Source organism: Rhopalosiphum padi, chromosome 1 (assembly GCF_020882245.1).
Source record: "Rhopalosiphum padi isolate XX-2018 chromosome 1, ASM2088224v1, whole genome shotgun sequence".
Taxonomy (NCBI): domain Eukaryota; kingdom Metazoa; phylum Arthropoda; class Insecta; order Hemiptera; family Aphididae; genus Rhopalosiphum; species Rhopalosiphum padi.
In genome coordinates this window covers 22581999-22603159 of record NC_083597.1, presented here as the reverse complement: position 1 = coordinate 22603159, position 21161 = coordinate 22581999, and the positions used below count along the sequence as shown (strand labels likewise).

Here is a 21161-nt window from a genome sequence, read left to right as displayed (position 1 = left end):
ACATCTACAATGAAAACGTACACTGAAACGCCGAAAACAATTGTACAGTTACATTTTATCTATATACATGTATATAATATAAAATGTATTACAATGAAATAATAAATATGACGAAGGTATGTAATATGTATTACGCTGTAAGTCTCTCAAAAACGCAACAAAACTTAATGGTTTAATAAATAAATAAAAAAATTCGAATTTGTAAACATATATTACACAGTGTATACTGTACACTATAGCTGTAGGTAAAATAACTGTACAGTGTACAAATATTTTGAGTGACAACTATAAAAGTAAATAGTAAGTATTCAGGGCGCTGGACACATGTAGGTACATCGTACATGATCCGAAGAAAGTTTATCTATTAAGAGTTAAGACAATATCGTCATTCTAATATAAGGATATCATTATTTGTATTGGTTATTTCAATAATAATAAAAAAAAAAACAAGTAAATTTTGTTCTATAATAAATCTTTACTTACATTATACCTATATGTGTATTACTTAAAAATAAAACGATATTCGTAAATATTAAATATTAATTAAATATATTAATTGAACATATAATTAAAATAACACCCAAACAGACATAAATTGATATATTATTAAATAACATCCTACAACATGATTTAAACAAACATAATATATTATGTTTGTTTCTATAATGTAAAATTATCTTAAATAATTTAATTTAATTTTTCAATCGCGAATCTTTATTTACGGAAATACATTTTAAATATATATTTTTTTATTAATGTTTTATAATAAAAAATTGAAAATATTCATAACTATATACAATGATTTATACAATTTAAAATTTAAATAAATTAAAAAATACATAAGCGCAACAATTTTTACAATTTATATTTTTTTCTTTTATTAAATTATAAATTTACTCTAACTAACCTAATATATTTTTAATAGTATTTAAGACTTGAATTGTTAACTTTGTTAATGATGTACTTATTAAAAAAAATCAATATTATCCACATAACTAGCTAATATTATAGAATATTCGACGGCGAATTTAATATATAAGATGGGGTCAAATTTTGTATGTAAAATACATTTTTTACTCCACAATTATTCTTTGAATTGATTTCTAAATGTTTTGAAGTATTACAGAGCAATAAATTATATTATTATAAGTCCAACAGTGAACTTTTATTTTTTATAACATTGATTATTTTGTTTTCACAGTCACACTTGAACACTGTAATGTCTTACAATTTATAATAAGAAAAAGAAGTATACCTATTATTGTACCTATTTTATCTCTTTTATTTCAACATACCTATATCTTATATTGTTGCAATGAGATCAAGTTGCATACGTACAGTAAAGGCTATAAGCTAATTAACATAAACATAGTTGGGGTTGGATAGATATCTATCCCTTATTCCCTTAGCCGCTAAACAAACATCGGTATATGCCTATACACAGCGAACAAAAGACAATTAACCAGTTTAGCACTCTTAATTAAATACTCGACGAGGGAGAAAGATACCCAGTGTCCAGAACTGGTTTCGATGGGAACGAAGTAGGGTGATATAATAATCCCCTTCATGTTGACCATTGCCGGTAACACGATCATTAATTAAGGCTCCGGTCTTTAATTAGGCCATAAAATATCAACAACTATGCATTATTATAATATTATGTCAACTTACTCTAATAATACTATAACAAATATACATATATATATATGTACGAATAATTTTCAAATAAAAATTGTAAATATTTGATACCAATCGAATTATTTTGTTTATTTTCCTACGTGATTACACGATACTATATGTATAATTTATTTACAGTTATACTATTACTATATCTACAATAACTGATATATTATTATTATTGTTTTTTGTTTCCATTTATCGAATTATTTACGGTTTATATTTTTTTTACTAGTATCAATTACGAGTATATCGCATAATGTATATATATATATATATATTATATGATTGACAAAATAAAATCATTTTTAATTCCACAATAATAATTATTAATGATGGAAATCAACTGTTATACTTGCTTACAACTTACATATGACTTATTACTAGAAACTATTTACTTTATATTTAATTTAAGAAAATATAAGTTTCACTTTGAGGAATTCTCCTCGTTATAAAGAGCAATCTGTTTGGTTTTCGATAATAATAAGACAATACTGATACGTCAAGAAATCGAGAATATTTTGTAATTATTATAAACGATTATTATCGTTACTTTCCCAATATTTTGAAATTTTATTTAATACAAAATAGAAATAGAAATATATAGTTTTTTTTACGTGTAATGAGCTATATATAAACTAATAACTGAAATGAGAAATTAAATTATATACTTAGTAGTTAGTAGTTACAAATATTTTTTAAATTAAAATAATTACTGAAACTATATAATACTATATTATATATAAATATATACAATATGCATAGATTTTATTCAACAATATATAAAATATTATATTATTTAATATTTACTATTGCTGTTATTAAACTTAAACAAACATATTTTGTCATGCATTAGAATTGATTAGATCATTACCTATGAAGTCTGTACTATACGAGTAATATGCTTGATAAATTATCTCTTTACGTATGTACGGGATTATCACTACGATAAAATTAGTAATCAAATTCGTTTTACTTTGAACACCAATAGAGCGACAATTCATTTAGCCATTTAGGTATACGTTACAACAGCATCTCCACGGAATACAATTACCAGCATCATCACTATGTTTACCTACATCGCGTTACAATACTATATCGCTATAAATTCAAAATCAACAACACTATACGGTGAAATTGTTTTCGTTTTGGAAAATCTAATGGAACGGATTCCGCGGTGATCATGCTCTCGACGCCACCACTATCCGCTATACCATTGTGATGCGAACACGTGTTGATTTTTCGAAGCATATCCAGCGCGGCCGTAAAACATCACGTACCCATAATATTTCTTTTCGTTTCATTTTAATCCCCGTATAAAGTCCTTGATCCGGCCGGTCGCTATATTTTCGAACGCGACTATTATCATTATTATTATTATTATTATTATTATTCCCGCCGCGGTCGCAGTAAGACCGTCGTATACGCAGAACAGACAGAGAGTATAGGAATGCAACAGGAGAAGAAAGGAGAAAAAAAAATCGTTTTGTAAATCCTTTCAATGTTTACGCTAGCTTAGGTAATTCCCTCGTAGATTACAATGCACTTACGGCCCTTGTTTTGCGCGACCGTTGGTCACACGCGAGTCCGCGAGGAGGGTACTATTACATTGTTGCGTGCACACTGCACACGGTACTGGTTCAACGACAAAACACGGTGAGCAGCGTTTCCTTCCGCGGACGCCACCGGCCGATAGTCGCGTAAAACACCGGAAACCGGTTTCCGTGTATGCAGAGAAACGCGTGAAGCCTCAATGTTTACGGCCACTGTAATAAATCACCAAACAACGGCCGGCACCGGAACCGTAACACCATTATACTTGCGGCGGCTCCCCTTTTTGCGCTTTATTTCGACTTTGCATAATTAGAATAGAAAAGGGTTGGCGTGTGTGTATGTGTGTGTGTCCGTCCATGGGGTGTCCGATTCCGACTTGCAGGACGTGCGGTACCTAATCGAGTGTTATCAGACACTGCACACTGCAGCACGACGACGATATGTGGCTATCGGATAATAATAATAATAATATAATAATATTGTATGTCCACCGTCAACATATTATAATATTATCGTCGTGATTTTTTTTTACACCTTATTTTCTAAAACCACGAACACGCGCAACTGTGTTACGTATTTATATAAAAAGTAGTAATAGATATAAGGTTTATACATATAGGTAGTACTTTAGCTGGTTTTATTACAATATGATACGTGTATATGTAACATATGAGATTGACAAAAAGAAAACATTTAGTCGTCAAGAGCGAAGTAGACAGATTATTGATAGGGTGTCGGTGTCGTAAACAATGCGAAAAACTGAAATCAGACGCGGCAATTAACAACAACGTAGAATGTAGATGTCACATAGATGGAAAGATAATAATTTTTTTTTTTTAATAAGAGGTAACTTTTAAGCAGGAAAACAAAATTTAGTAACCACATACCACCCTATCAATAAATTTAATATTTTATAGTTGCCTTTATCAAAAATTCAACTCATGTGGCCATGGACAATGTGCCAATGTGATATTAAAACAACAATACATATTAAACATATTACAATAAATAACTGTTAATAACAATCAAATATGTCATTTTTAGAACAGCGAAACATAAAAAATGTGTTAATTGTATCAATTTACATTGAATAGATATACCTCTAGGTTATAAAATATTTTTATTTCCGAGATGAGCCGGGTTGGCGGTTGGCTAAAACTCATAACGCATACGACATAATAATATATTAAACCAAAAAATATAATCTAATTTTTAAATAATTTTCAAGTATTACCTAATGAATATTTTTGATATTATTTATACGAATTACGAGTAAATTCTAAAAAGAAAATATTAGTTGAATTGTTGTTTTTTGGGGGGGAAATGGTTGTGGTGGGTCAGAGAAGATTTGTAAATTTTATGAAGTGCTAAATTCATGTAAATTAAGCCAATCAAAGAAAGATTTGGTAGAATTATTGCATGTACGCTGTATTGTCATATTTATTATTGCCTGTATTTATAATTCCTGTGAATTATATTCCTGTACATTACTTTTCTGTGAAATATTTTACCCGATTATAACGTTCATTATCATTCCTTATTATGCCTTTGACTTTTGAGCCTCTCCTAGGTCTCCTATCTTTTGTTATCTTTATAGTCCTCTTTATATAAGTAGTAAATATGATTGTGTTCCACACAAATAATAAAGTTAATTAGTTACAATCTATATATTATATTGTCATTTTTTTAATATTAACCCACTTTAACTAGAAAAAAACTATATTAATAGACGGTCAATAAATTATTCATGTCCCTTTATTTTGCAGATATGTTAGAAATTATTGAAAAGTGATTTAAAAAATAAAAAGTAAAAACCATATTTGTATTTATTGTAATATTTTAAGTAAGACATTTTGAACTAGAGATAACTATATTAATAATTAGTTATTAGCAAATGAATATATTATATTGAAAATATTTTTTTTAAGTTATGTATATATTTTTTTTTAAATATACGGATAATATCATCACAAAGTGGTAATGGGTAGTGCAATAACAAAATAATTTATAACATATTTAGTAGGTACTAAAAAAAAATTTTGATCTTGATTTAACAATTTAAATAGAGCTTAAGGACTGCTAATTATAGTCGAAAACAAATTTATTACCCGCGGTCATTAAAATGTTGGCAGGGCTGTTCAGGATATAGTTTCTACTGGGATGAATTTGGTAAAATGGTTTAGGATCTCGAGTATTAAATGAATTTATTTTGAATTTGACAAGTTAGAAAAATTAAGAACATTTTGAAGTGACCCATGGATCGGTCTAGTAATATTACATTTGAAAGAGATAAACCGTAAAAAATTGTTTTGAACTGACTCGATAGATTTGTTCTGTTTTTCTGTATTATTGATCCAAATTAGAGGACAGTACTCGAGATTAGAGCGGACAAGCGAACAGTAAAGTGGTTTCAGTGCTGTAGTTGGGTACTTGTCCTTTTGATAAATCCAAGATTACGATCGCTTTATTTTTAATCATTTCGGTGTGATTTGAGAAAATCAATTTGGAGTTGAACATTACCCCAAGATCTTTAAAATAATAAATAATTTTATTTAAATTGTATAATGTATATACAAGTTTGAGTGTTATTCCTGAAATAGAGTAATTAAAATTAATCTGTTTTTTTTTAAAGTGTAACGCATGAATTTGAATTTTTCAATATTTAATACAAGGCAGTTATTTTCAGACTATAAGACTAAGTTATTAATATCGCTCTGTAAATTAATTATCTAATCTTAATAAATTATCATATAGGCTATATTGTTTACTCTAAGATTTAGAATTTTAGAATAAAAGTATTTATAATGGCTTAGAGGTATTTGATCATTTGATATGCATAATTTTAAAGAAATTATTACCACTTCTCATATGATATGTCTACCTATATAATATGTATTATGTATTCTGTGAGAATTATTCTCAATAAAAATGGTCTTATCACACGGTGGTTAAAAAAAATATAATAGTAAAAGAAAGATATGTCCGGCTGTATAAACACTAAAATCACCGACCGTTTTTTTCGGTGATTGATGGGTTTGCGCAACAGTAAATCATAATTATAAAAATGCCCACAAGCATAAATTTAAAATTACGGGGCGCATATATATTGGAGGGAGCCCAACCCTAACCGAAGAACCGGCATCCTTTGGTCATTGGGTCAACACTACGCTAACCCTTTTTAGGTAGGGATGTATTTTACAGTACTTTTGAGACCACACCTTTAAAGAAATCAACAGTTTTCAACAACAGGCCTAGGAGCACACTTGGAGTTCTTTTTTGAAGTAAGAAATTTTGTGGTTTTTACCAAGGAAATAATTAGCCTTAAGTTTATTTTAAAAAATGTTATAACAAAAATAATTTAATTTAATTTAATTTATTTACCTATCACTCATTAGGAATGTTTTAATAAGATATTTTTTTTTTAAATATATACCTAACATATAATATACCAGAAAGCACATTTTTAGAGAAAAATTATATTTTGAATTATGTTTAACGTTATTATTTATTAAACTTATACTATTTTGAATTACGACATACATTTTTAATTTCATATTTTAAAGCGAACATTTTTTTAAAGTACCTTAATATATAAAAATAAAATAAAATTCCAAATGAGTATTTTTAGATAATTAGTAGTCGTACGTTTTCAATGTTTTGATAAGTGGAATAGTCAACCGATATTTTGAAAAGGTATTTCTTTTCTACTCCGTTTATCTTAATTTCAAATACATTTAAGTATTTTATAATGACATTAAACTATGTAAATGAAATATTTAATATATATATATTTTAAGTGTAGACACTTAAATGGATTACCTTTTAATTTATATACTGATATACATGTATAAAATATATAATATTATGGTAGGTATAACCAATTTGTAAATTAGTTTTATACTTTTAGTTCTACCGCGGTAGGTCTTTATTCTTTAGACGAATTGATAATAACTATCCGAATGTCAAATATTTATCTTCGTAGGTAAATAACAGTAGGATATATAAAATGTACTTAAATTTAGCCATTATAATAGGAATTATTATTGGTAAATCTTAGGATTAATCAGTATTTAAAATTGTATTGTATCATTTATTTTTTTTATATTTACAAGATATGGGTATACATATTATTATTAACAACAAACAACCCACTTTTAACACATTAATATATTAATATTAAAGTTGTTCAAATATTTTAAAGGACTTATGTGTAACCTGTACCTAAACAATAATATGCGAAGGATTTATTAAAATTACGCCTTGTAGGAAATATCATAACTACCTTAGTAAATAACAATAATAATAATAATTATGGGCCTATGACTACATTGTTTTAAAATAAATATTTTTTATACAGTGATATAATTTATCATTGATTATAGATAAATATTAATACCTCCTAATTAAATCTATAAACAATAAGAATATAAATGTATACTTAACTTTGATACCTAGATATAAATTTATAAATTATATTTTTAATTATAACAATTTCCATACAAGATTTTAATATCATTTTTCAAACTAATTTTAGTCACATTTTTATAGTTAATTTAACAAAAAAAAAGTTATACATTTTAATATAAATAATTAAATGTTTAAAGATTGATTGGGTCTGTTTTTTAAATGTATTTATTATAATAATTAATACTAGTATTATTAGGTATTAAAATGTACTTAATTTTTTGTTAATATTTTATTTATTTTAAGACACATGATTATGTGTATTTTATACTGCAGCGGTAATTTAAATTATTTAAAATATTGATTAAAATAATTAAATCTATTTAAGATATTTAGGTATATAAATAATATTTAAAAGTTTGTTTAGTTGATATATGTATTTAAATAATTAGTATAAAATATAATATTTTATTAATGATTATTGATTTGTGATTAAATCTTTGTTAGTGGATATCTTGTATTTCTAATATAATTATAGCTCTACCTAGATTAATATATTTTTAACCGTATTAATACTTTTTTACTAATATTTTATTTATTTTAATATTTTGCATAAGTAATAAGTATATATTAATATTGTTTTATATATTTGTATGTACATTATAAATATTAATATAAATTAAATATAGACTACGAGATTTAAAAAATACGTCACTTGTTTAAATAACATTAAACTAATACAAACTAATAAATTATTTTTTGGCAAATAAGTACGATTTTTTATTATATGTAGTATAGCGATATTTACTTTGATTTTATTATGTTACCCGTCGATAGCAGTTATTAAATCGTAGTGTATAAGTTACATAAACATGTTTGACGAGTATTTTTTTTAAATCGGAAATAATATAGAGTACCTATTCTATAGTCTGAATTAAAAACATCTATAATACCAAACTTACATGCATGCGTTATTGAATCCTTTGTGTGGGGTATCGGTCAAACAGGAAATGTATGTGAATATTAGTTATGAAGGGTCAAAGGTGTGAAAAACGGAAATCGAACCAGTACTGAATATTCCGGTTCAGGATCGTCGTAATGGTTATTGCCGATGACATATTCTCCCTAAAATTGTTGGGCGTCATTGTTATGAGGGATATTCGGCTGGGAATCGAATCCTGTATTTCAGGTTATAATAAGACGTATCGGAATGTAGTTTAAATATCGAGTACATATCATAAATTGTATAGAAGACGGCAATGAACTGATTTATTATAATCTTGCAATAATGATAGTAATAATTTTTAGTTAAAACATATCCCGGTTTTCCTACCAATGCGAGTTAAGCGAAGAAAACACAATTCAAAACAATTTTTAAACATTTTACAATTTTCAAATGGTTTTTATTTATTCGTCAGCCAACCTAAGTCTTGCAAAGTCTTCAAACACAATATTGTCCTCGTCGTCATCACCAAAGCTCTTTTGATATTTCATTCTGTCCGAGCTCTTGGTCTTCTTCAATACTCCTTTTTGTGGTTGCTTAGGCGCAGTCCAGTCTTCGGATGCTGAAGTTCAAAATTATTTTTTTTGTTTAATAAATTCATACAAAAAAAAATGTTTAACAAGTTATTTACTTGGATTTGGGTGCATAAGTTTGAATGGTACGTCGGTCACGAGTTCGCCTCCCAGAGTACCACAGTTCAACTTTACTCTGACTGAATATGAAATGACAATACCAGTTTGGTCACTAGGACCTTTACCTTCCGATATCAATGTAGACGATGCCAAATTAACGTCGTCCTCCTGTAGTATATATTGCATGCATTTTATTCAATATACGCCAACGTGTTGAAAATAGTTTGTACCTTAAGATGTCCGTCTAATGCAATGCCTCTTCTGTCTTTATTGCTGGACGCCAGTGGTACTAAATAGAATTGTTTAGTAAAAGCAGCTCCCGGTGTTATGGGACAGCCTTCTCGGGTTTCCAAACTAGCGACAAACTTAGAAAACTGCGCGTTGACCATTGTAATTTCGGTATGTTGAACAACATATACCTAGGTATAATAATAATACGCGTATTTAATATTATTATTTATTTGTAAAATTAAAAATAATTATTATAATAAATTATGCGATTAATTACTTTTATGATTAGTGATAATAAATGACAATAAATTAATAACTATTTATCGTAATCATATTGAGATATATTTGTCTTACCTTAATATTTTTGACGGACTTCCTCGAGCTGTTACTTATGACAAGCGTGGCAATTACTTTTTCTCCGTGATAATATATTTCCCTGTCCAATGTGACTTCCAAACTAATTTTTCCGTGAGAAAACGTGAATCCTTTGCTTATTAATGAACTTGGTAGTCTTTGACCTCTTGTTGATGGAGCGTATTGTAACTGAGTATTTACACATTTATATGTTAAATTGACTACTTTTGAAAAATACATACCTTTTTAATAGCTAGCACAATGGATGATCTTTGATTTCCTCTGTCGTCTTCTCTGTCTGATACATAAGTTCGGATACTATATTCAACTCCAAGTGGTTTTCCACTATCATCATCACCTGGCTGTAAGGTCACCGAAGATGGGGAATTTGGGGGGAAGTTGAACATGAATGGAAATGCATTAGAGTTACCAAATTTTTTCACCAATTTTTTTTGAATAGGAGTTAATTCTGTGAGTTCTTTTATTGGCGGAACAACTTGATTACACGCCAACACCATTTCTTTACTAAATTTTACACCCATTACTTCATCTTCATCTCGACCGTATCTATAAGTCGTGGAAACCTAAAAAAGCATTATGTAGATTACAATAACACTTATGAAATCGTAATATTCATTACCATTCCAAAAACTTTTCGTCCTTGTAAATAGTCATTTTCGACTACGATAACACCATCAATTGGATCAACACTGTCTAAATGATCAATGAAATCTCGTTTACTGACGTATATTGTGACTTTTCCTAAAAATAATAATTAAGTGTTCGAATAAAAATTAATTTATTACATTTTGTTGACATTGTATTACCATTTGGCGTAGTTTTTTTAAAAACTTTTAGCGTTGCTATAAAATAAAGAAATAATAAAGGTATCATAATTTATGATGAAATAAAAATACAAAACACTTGAGTCGAGGGCACGGTTGAATGTGACCCGTCTAATGTTGGACTAAACAGTTGATCGATGTTACTGAAGCTCCCTCGTAGGGTTTCATTTTTACAATTATATCGTCATAAGGTAATTGGATTAAATGAAGACCCGGAAGTTCTTTGATATTTTGTCACTGCAAAAAATGTCTTCGTTAAAATTCCAAACACGTAAAGTTTTTCTAAAAACCATCGATTTCTTATCCTATTCAAGAAGCCCTTTTAAACTACTTTACATAAAACTGTTGACCTGATTTGTGTAGATATTTTCATAATTTTAAAAATATTTGTGTATTTATTATAATTTAAAGCCTACATAAGTTTTTTGAACTAAGGATAAGATTGATTACAGCAATTGAGTATTTGTTTTATTTTATTAAAACAAACCGATATAATAAGTATACAATTATTTAAATATTTTTCATAACTTTTAATACATATTTTTAAGAAAATATTTAAGTAATATATTATACATATTGATTTTATAATAATTAATTCGATAATCAATAATAATAAATTATTCTAGATAAAATCATACTTAAGTTTACGAAGCCATAGATCAGTTTTGAAAAATTCATTAGGTACCAAGCTACCAAGGTATTTGACAAAATAAACATAGGCCTAAGATTAAAAGTGATAACAGTTTCAATACGGTACAGACTACTAGCTGAGAAAACAAGAAATCATTATTTTATTTGTATTTTACTTAGCTCATCTCGGTACAAGCCTTTTTGTATTTTAGTTATTATTATGCGTTATAAATCAATTAGTAATTATTTCATTATTAAATTATTACAAATTCAAAAAGATTATGAATATTAATGTTTTTTTTATCTCAATTTCAATTCCAAAAAAGTATTAATTGAAAATATAAATGTCCCTTCTTAAAATATTATTAATTGATAGGATCACATGAATTTTTCTGAGCACACCTCCAAAAAAATGTACCTTCATAAAAGAATTTTATAAAAAAATACATTATTGTAAGACCAATTTTCTTTAATCTAAGTATACATTTTGCCATAATTAAAACTGTGTGTATCTAAATGTTTGGTATAATAATATATTGCTAATTCAATTTATTTTCAACCAAAATTATTGCGTGTACGATGTTCGTATATATTTGACTCGATAACTACATATTATAATGCATAATCAATATCCATCATTATATTACCTACTTATTTACATTAATTCTACCGGGAAAGCCCCATCAGATATTTAAAAGCGAATGGTGTCTACGTGTTGTGACCTTTGCAAAAATAATTGCCTGGCGTGCCAAAGTACCTCCAAGTGTCGCCAATGGGTGGCTTCTCTCACAATACAAGTACATGGCTTGTGTTTTAAATAATTTGTATGTTTATATTTCGCTTGTAACTTTTGTGTATGAAGTATAAATAATAAATATAAAATGTATAATATTTACAGTTAGACATTACCTACGAAATAACTTTAAATAGTAATTCAATTATTTAAACTACGTAAACTACGATGCATGACTTATGTGTTAATAATTTCACAAACAGCAGTATAAATAATATAATATAAAATGTACAAACCGTACCTTTAGTCTTACTTTTAAAAAATCCCACATATTAAAATTGTAAATAAAATATAAAATGTCATTAACTTATTTTTGATAGGCTTATATTGAATTTTGAAATAGATTATAATATATAAACAAAGGTATACAAAAAAATTTACATTAAAAAAAAAATGTACAACAAAATAATGTTTTTATATTTATTGTTTTTAGCATATAATTTCATTAATTATAATGAAGTTTAAGCTAGTTGGGTTTTTAACCTATTTAACTATTCAATTCAATGTATTTCATACATAACTATGGCTACGCTATGGGATAGATATTTTATTTTCTGTTGTTCTTTTTCACTAATGATTATAGACTATTGCTTATTAGTTGTATTGTATTATATTAATATTTAATACTACAATTATTACAAACATTTGATTATTTACTGCTGCAGTGCTGCTAGAGCTATTTTAGAGTATTAACTACCTATTCATCTTGTCATAAGATATTAGTTAATTTGAATGTAATCATGATATTCATATAATGTTTAAATTTAATTTAATATTTAAGTTTATTATACAAATGAATTGAAACTATATTGAATAATTAATAGTGTAATTTAGCTAAATTCAAATAAAACAACAAAAATCTTATCCAGTTTAATTAATAGGATTTAATATTATATATATAGCATTTAATTAATACTAATTGTTCATATTTAAGAAAATATTATAATTTTTTCAGATTTAAGTTCCCGATGACTACTTTTAAAACTGAAAACCGACATGGGTATTCGGTAAAATTTTCACCGAATCGATCAAACCTCCTAGCCATAGCCACGTCACAATATTACGGGTTTAAAGGCGGTGGAACATTGTTTTTGGTGAAGTATGATGATGACAGATGTCTGATAAGCAAAAAGTATGAAATGCATTGGGACGATGGATTATTCGATGTGGTGTGGAGCAGATCAGTCTACAGTTTACTGGTGACGGGCAGCGGAGACGGAACCGTGCAGATGTGGAATTATAAATATCCACAAGTAACATATAATTTATGATGAATATATAATCAACAATAATAATTTTAAGTGTTACATAACGCAATGCTAATATCGTATCGGTTATCCGACAGAAACCTGTAAGAACGTTTAATGAACACAAGAAAGAAGTGTGCGGTGTAGACTGGTGTCAAAACTCCATAGACGATTTTTTGTTGTCCGCGTCATGGGACTGTTCAGTAAAACTTGTACGTGAATAAAATAAAATGCATAACATACCTAATCGTTTCCGGTACAACGATGACGTTGTTTCTTATCTTTTTAATATTTTAATTATACATTTATACGTTTTTTTTACAGTGGGATCCCAACAAGTATTGTTCGCTCACGACGTACAAGGGACACGACAGACTGGTTTACGAAGCCAAATGGTCTCCATTCTTGTCTTCATGTTTTGCGTCGGTTTCAGGTATAATAAAATAATATGCTACTATAATGTGCCTATATATGTGCATAAAAATGAGTGTTTTCATTTTCCACCTACAAAGTGACCCTCGTCCGTTAACTCCATGTCCGTTTTCCGCCAAATACTACGTATTTTCAATCCTCCCACCAAAGAAAAAAATTTTTTATTATGATTATTAGTCAGGGAAACTTTATAAACTTTAAAAAAATAATAAAATAAAGTTATGATTAATATGCCGTGGTCATACACGGTGTAAGAACGGTGTTACCACGAACGCTGACGAATGCTATTTAATCGGTCAACGTTAGCGAAAAGTGACTTATTGATTTTTTAATTAATTACTTAACTGTATTAATAGTATTTTTTTGTATAATGTCTGAAAATATTGAAGTAATAACGATATAAAGAGTTACCGTGGACATTTTTCATTAGTAAAATTTAAACATTTTGAGTTTATCCAAGCGTATATTTCTCAACATTCCATTACGCGGTAGAGGCACTATGAAAAAAGTCATGTTTTCGTAGAATGAAATTTTTAATTAACAATATGTTTAATTTTTCTACTTCTAAGTTTCTAATTTATTAATGTATTTCGACGCTAAAAAGAAGATAAATATATATATATTGTATGATGTGTAGAGATTAATGAAGTGAGTTGAGGTGAAGCGCGTACATCGTAATCATTACAATTTGGTTAATTTAGATTCAAGAGTTTTAAAAAAATATCTAAAATAATAAATTAACATTTTTAGGCTGAAATAAAAATAAAAATTTGGACGTAAAATAGTCATAATAGCGTTAACAGACGAACGTCACTCTGGCGGAAAATCATATGTTTACGATCATGAAATCTGTTGATTTGGTAAAATTGCGAATATATTTTAAAGGCGACGGGATGTTGGACATCTGGGACTGTTCATCACCGCTGCGGCCGAGCGTCAAGATAAATGCACATCAAGCAGAGATATTGAGCTGTTCGTGGAACCAGTTTTACCCTTTCGTATTGGCCACTGGCGGAGCCGAAGGATTGATTAGAATATGGGACATACGGAAATTGTTAACGCCAATATTTCAGCTCGAGGTCGGTACACACACACACATGATGATATAAGTCGCGAAAATACCGCGAATTTGTCACTTATAAACAACAAAATTTTGAAAAAGTTCGTTTTTTTTTGTTTTCGCCGATTACAGGGTTGCCAGGACGCCGTTAAGCGAGTGCAGTGTTCGCCTCACCACTGGTCCACGTTGGTTTCGGCGTCATATGATTGCACGACAAAGTACACAAAAATTACATTTTATTTTTTTAAGACAATAATAATAATAATAATAATAATATTATCTAATATATCGTAAATTTATGAAACAAAAATAATGAAGTGTGAACGCAGCCACGATACATATACAATATTATTATTATACAATTAATTAATACTACAACACTAATAATAATAATATCATTATAAAAAGTATATAATAATATAATGTGGTGCGCGTATAATCTATATAATATTATATCAATTATTATTATTATTATAATGACGTATATTTATAGGATATGGGATTACGGTGTGTCGTCGGAACCGCGGCAGAGCCACCAAAACCATTCCGACTACGTGTACGGTCTGGACATGAGTGCCGACCAGGACGGATTGATGGCCGACTGCGGTTGGGACGCGGAGGCGCGTGTGTTTCGGGTCTGAGATGCAGTGGCAGGGACGACTACGACGACGACCGCGCCACCGTCCGTCCACTGCCACACACAATAATACGTGTTGTTATTATCGTGCACTTGTCTTACTGGTCGTACGCCTGGTAGATGATCGGCGGAGAGTTGGTCGGCGCCGTTGCGTAGCCCAGCGCGCTGGCCTTTTGGCCTGGCTGTGGCCTGGGCGCGGCGAAACGGTGCGCGGCCGGCGCTTGCTTGACCTGTTGCGGCGGACTGCGGTAATAACCGGAGATCGGGTCGGCCGGTTGCGCCGCGGATTCGGGTTCGCTAGCCTGTGCGGGAAATCAAAAAAAAAAAATCGTCAACGTTTATATTATTAATTAGTATTATTATAGTATTATTATTATTGACACCGGTTCGTGTCTCGGCTGATAACCGTTAATCGTTATAATTATATATATATGACATATTATGTATTACCTACAGTATTGTTATTATCGTTCATACGATCATTTATCATTATAATATTCTATAGTTATAGGTATCGTTTTTATTGTGAGTTTTGTTATTTTTTTTTTTTTTTATTAATTGAATATTGTTATTGTACGCAGTGGCGCGTTTGACGAGAGGGTGTGAATCACTCCTACGAGGATCTTATTACCTTAATTTATTGTTCATTTATAATTACACGTATTTATAAAGCTGTGAAATATTAGATAATTGTATGAAATAAAAATCGAATATTATTGTTGAAAAAAAAAATAATACTTCAAGAAGTCGTTTGATGTGTGGGCGTGAAGGGTGTCAGTATAAAAAAATATATATATTGAACAATTTTAATCGCACCCGTTCACGAATGATCGAGTTACGCCACTGAATTCGTTCCCTAAATGCGCGTGTTTGAAATTATTTTTATATTACGCACCTGGACTGATATGTATTGCGGCTGCTGTGGCTTCCTCTCGGGCAATCTGTATTGAGGTGCTGGCGACGCTGTTTGTGGTGCTGGAGTGGGAATCTTAACTTGGATGTTGGTCGGCTCTCGGCTCACTTCAGCTTTGAATCCCTATATTTATTAATTGAATAAATTATACTTCCGGTGTGATTGATGTGAAATATAATATATACAGGTGTGTGTTGTATTGTGCGTTCGTTTCCTTAACAATTGATGATGCTCATTACACAATCGTATTATTGTATAATACGTATATGATGATGTATAATGATTGTAATAGATACTGTTTATTCAATTTTTTTACGAAACATTTTGTGTTTTAATTAAAAAATTTTAATGAATAGCTGATATACGATATGTTACATTTTAAACTTAAAAACTCAATTAATATGTATATAAATGTGCATTTACAGAAAATCCTGTCTCTTGAAATTACTTTAAATTTATAAAAACAATTGTTGTTACTTTCTTTTTATCAACAAATCAAAATTAGTTCTACGTATTATGATATATTTAAGTCGTCTAATTAATTATTTGTTGTGTTAAGCAAAATATGCTGCTGAATATTTAATAAGTACGAATGAAATCGATACGATAAAAGGGATAAGCGCTTTACATTGACAATTTTAACAACAAAATTAAAGTAAACATTTTTAAATCATTAATAAAACATGACTATTTAATAAATGGACTATGGATTCGTATTATATATCACTGCCATTACGTTTTGAGAGACGGTATTCATTAAAAACCGAACGTTAATTTCTTATAGATATTCATTATTTAAATCAAGCTCATTTAAATATAATTATGTTGAATTTTCAATAAACTGAAATATATGTAGGACATATAGGTAATAAATACGTTTTTTTTTCTATCAAACATACCTCTTCAGGATCGGCAGTATATGTGACTGTACGGATAAATCCATCTGAATCTACGACGCTGTAACTTCCAGAAATCTTTTCACCATCTCTCTGCTCTTTGCGGTTGTGGTAGTTTGTTGACTCGTCGTCACTGATGTCGAACGAAAACTGGTATTGAGCATTAGGCTATTATAAAAACATAAAATAAATAATGCATAACTTTTCATAATAATTTTAAAAAGTGAAATTGAAACATATTATTACTTTTAGCTTATACTAATTGTGTGTGTATATATATATATAAATGTTATACGTATAAAAATATTAGTATCATTAATAAAATAAGAAATATAATAAGAAATAATACAACAAAATTAATACAATAAATCGATAAGCATAATATTATGATGTGATTAAATGATTTAGTTCAATAATATCAATGTGACAAATGACGACGTATATAGATGAATTTCGAACTTGGTCTATGATGTCCTTAAAATAAAACTAAAGATAATTTTTGTACATACTGAAGTCTAATAAGTGATTGGTAATCATTTCATTGTATAATCTAATTTTCTTTTGCTTAAATATATTTTACTACTTCATCGTGTAAGTAAAAATCCTATTATCTAAAAGCCCATAATCTTTATAACATGTTTTTAAATTTCATTTAAAAATTAAAAGTATAGAAGTTTTAATATTTCAAAAATGTTTTACGATTAAAATAATATGCCATGAGTACTGATTAATTATTTTTATTTATCTAATGATTATATTAATAGTAATTGCTATTTCTATTTTGTTTAACTTAATATAATAATATGAACGCAGCAGTTATTAGTTTATTACTAACCATTATTTAAAGTCTGTGAATTAACGGACTAAGGATAATTTTAAATTACTATCAGCTCATGCCGATAATTGTAGTAACATTATCTGTTGGGTCACAATTATACACGTAAGCGTTTCTAAAGTTTCTTCATTGCCTACACATTGGTTGTTACAATTTGTCTGTTGTGAAACAAAAGTGAACGTCTTCTCATTTTCTGCACGCACGGTATGGATTTAATGATCGTCTAGATCCAGAGACACTGCTTAGCTTTGATGTTACGCAACCGATACGGTCGGGTTAAGTCGTGACAACTGTACTCCCGTGCACATGTCCGGTAATAATTTAAATTTTATTATTCCAATATATCTTTATATATATTTTTACATGCGCCTATAGCTATATCGACAATAATACACATCGGAGTTATAATAAACCCTAGAAAATATTTCGTAACACTTTTAGTAATCTATATAATAAGTCCGCTGCAATATTATGATCTCCTATAACTACTTTCTAATAGCGATAAGTTATTTATTTATTTGTTTTTTATTTTTGTTGCATCGTAACTGGATCAAGTTTTTCGACCTAGTCGCCCCCGCGAGTTACACACATTCGAGAAACGTATTACAAACCGTATTTTGCTTTCCTGTGCGATATAATATAATATTATAATATATTTTATCCTGCATAATAACGAAAGAAAGTTATATAAGTGACCATAGAATAGTCGATTGAATAACCATCCATATCAATATGATTATGGTGATTTAATTTAAAAAAATTACATCGACATAACTTTCTTAGACTTATATCACTGGTAAAAAAGTTTAAATTATTCATATACGAGTATATTCTACATTAATTATGTTTACAATACTACGCGAAAGTGTATATGCGAGTAGTATTATATATTATTTTTTTATTGTATATTTTTATCCGGCTACATTAATATTTTATTTATTATATAAAAATAAGAACTGTATGGTATAGTAAAGCAATAATCATTACTTTAATATCCTTATTGTATATAGCCTATTAGAAGCATATAATATGATACACACTACACAGGAATATGAAAAAAAAGATATTTATATTTATTTTTAATACGTTTATATGAGTGTTTAGACAGTTATATTAGAATTTTTAAGACTTCTAATAAAAACAACTGTTCGAACTATAACTAATTAAACTGATTGAAAATAAAAATACTTGAAAAATGTTCTTTTTGTTACTTATTTGATTGAGTGTTTTAAATTTAAATATCCTTATATTATATTGTGTGATTGACGATTGTAGTTTAAAATTATATTAAAGGGATGGTATATATTATTATATAAATATATTCAATATATATAATTTATGTGTAAAAATATTTTTACATTCCCATATTCATATCGTTTACTTTATTATATTAATGAGATGTCGCTTTTAGTTATTATATTTATATTATATTATCATATTACTACTAATGTAATATATAAATTTATGTAATAATAAAGCCACTTACGTTGTTGTCGTTTTCCTCGTCGTCTGGTTTTTCGGGCCTGTTCTGATATTTAGGCTTGGATGGGGCCTTTGGGCGTGGTGCTTGTGGCCGGGCAGATGGCTGGTATGGTTGTTCGGGTTGTTGGTACTCTTCCGGTTGCTGGTAGGTTTGGGGTGATGAGTACGCGGCGGGCTGTGGTTGGTACGCAGCGGGTTGGGGTTGGTATGCCGCTGGTTGGGGCTGGTAAGCAGCGGGCTGTGGCTGGTAAGAAGCTGGCTGTTGGTAAGCTGGTCGAGGTGACGCTGCTGCCGGTTGTTGGTAAGCTGCACCGCCGGCCGGGACCACCTGCAGTAGTACAGGCCTGCGGATCGGTTGGCCCTTTTCAGTCTGTTGCTGAGCTATGTACCTGGCATACTCCTCTTGAGTGACTGGCATAGATACCGTTACTGCCGCGATTCCGGCTACCAGAAGACACTGCAAAATGAATGATACGATATATCAATTAATTAAAGTATTCATTGCACGACGGCGAATTGGAGGACACGCTCAAAAGAGACAGAAGAGAAAACGTAGAAATCGCAAAAGATCGCATCGATGATACCTGCAGACAAGATGCAATCGAGTGCATTAGATTGTCGTTAGGTTATTGGACAGCGAGAGGCGAATGCAAAAATTTTGCAGTAGTCAACATACATACACTTGATATTACACAGTAAAATAAATATGACTTACCTGTGCGATCATCATTTTGAATGCACGCGGAAAATGTGCAGACGGGATGAATACGAATGAAAAATCGAAGAAAACCAATAAAACAATTCTATTGGTGGACGAATTCGCACAAATAACAATAATATCGTCACACCGTGCGGAGCTGCGGTGGCAATAAGTGAATGGTCCACCGTTGACGGATCCTTCGATTTATATAGGTACGTGGTCGCGACTCGCGGCGGTCTGCGCGGCCCGTCGATAGTGCGTTCACGACTTTGCATTCCCACTTTCCGCCGTCTGCAGTCGGGCGTCCCCGCGAAGTTGAACCGAACACGGATTAGAAAGTGGTCCACCGTTTCAACAATGATGTTCGGGTGGACCTGAAAATATGAGAAGGAACAAAACGCCCCCGAGGATAGGTCGCTACGTAATTTTCACAATTACGTTACAAAATAATCGACCGTTATTGTGTCAAGACCCTATCCACCCTCAAATAGGCATGTACAAATACCTCGTGTTTAAAAAGAAAGAAAACAATTGTGTTATGTGTTGTTGTTTAAATTAAAACTGTTACATTATTATCTTTTTATTTTTAGTGACTGGGTTTCAGATAATATTTTTATTTTGTATATTATATTATAATTAATAACTAACCCGTTCTTGTGACACAATCGGACATTTTTAATCGTTTAAAATATTAATTTAAATGTTCAATATTATAAGCCTCAAAGCCTCATATAATTAACCTGTGTTACAATGTTACATACTTATTTAATTCATACCATAATTTTAAAAGGTTTTATTTCGATTATATTACATTAACTACCTACTTCACTAAACAA

General features: G+C 29.4%; 3 protein-coding genes across 3 annotated transcripts; 1 reads left to right on the top strand and 2 right to left on the bottom strand.

Annotated features, from left to right (window-relative positions):
* The first annotated feature begins 6357 nt into the window (after positions 1 to 6357).
* LOC132919375 (peroxisomal targeting signal 2 receptor) lies at positions 6358 to 15375 on the top strand. Its single transcript, XM_060980947.1, has 6 exons — positions 6358 to 6512; positions 13079 to 13376; positions 13469 to 13582; positions 13695 to 13803; positions 14688 to 14881; positions 14995 to 15375. Exons 2-6 carry the CDS (start codon positions 13092 to 13094, stop codon positions 15154 to 15156), a joined length of 864 nt encoding a protein of 287 aa, XP_060836930.1. The 5' UTR covers positions 6358 to 6512; positions 13079 to 13091; the 3' UTR covers positions 15157 to 15375.
* On the bottom strand, positions 8878 to 10841 carry LOC132919357 (arrestin homolog). Its single transcript, XM_060980922.1, has 7 exons — positions 10683 to 10841; positions 10496 to 10617; positions 10098 to 10439; positions 9856 to 10044; positions 9501 to 9689; positions 9270 to 9438; positions 8878 to 9200 (listed from the first exon to the last, which is right to left on the bottom strand). Exons 1-7 carry the CDS (start codon positions 10747 to 10749, stop codon positions 9043 to 9045), a joined length of 1236 nt encoding a protein of 411 aa, XP_060836905.1. The 5' UTR covers positions 10750 to 10841; the 3' UTR covers positions 8878 to 9042.
* Positions 15277 to 20524, bottom strand: LOC132919365 (uncharacterized). Its single transcript, XM_060980934.1, has 5 exons — positions 20341 to 20524; positions 19630 to 20082; positions 17312 to 17476; positions 16395 to 16535; positions 15277 to 15801 (listed from the first exon to the last, which is right to left on the bottom strand). Exons 1-5 carry the CDS (start codon positions 20353 to 20355, stop codon positions 15598 to 15600), a joined length of 978 nt encoding a protein of 325 aa, XP_060836917.1. The 5' UTR covers positions 20356 to 20524; the 3' UTR covers positions 15277 to 15597.
* Between the last annotated feature and the right edge of the window lie 637 nt (positions 20525 to 21161).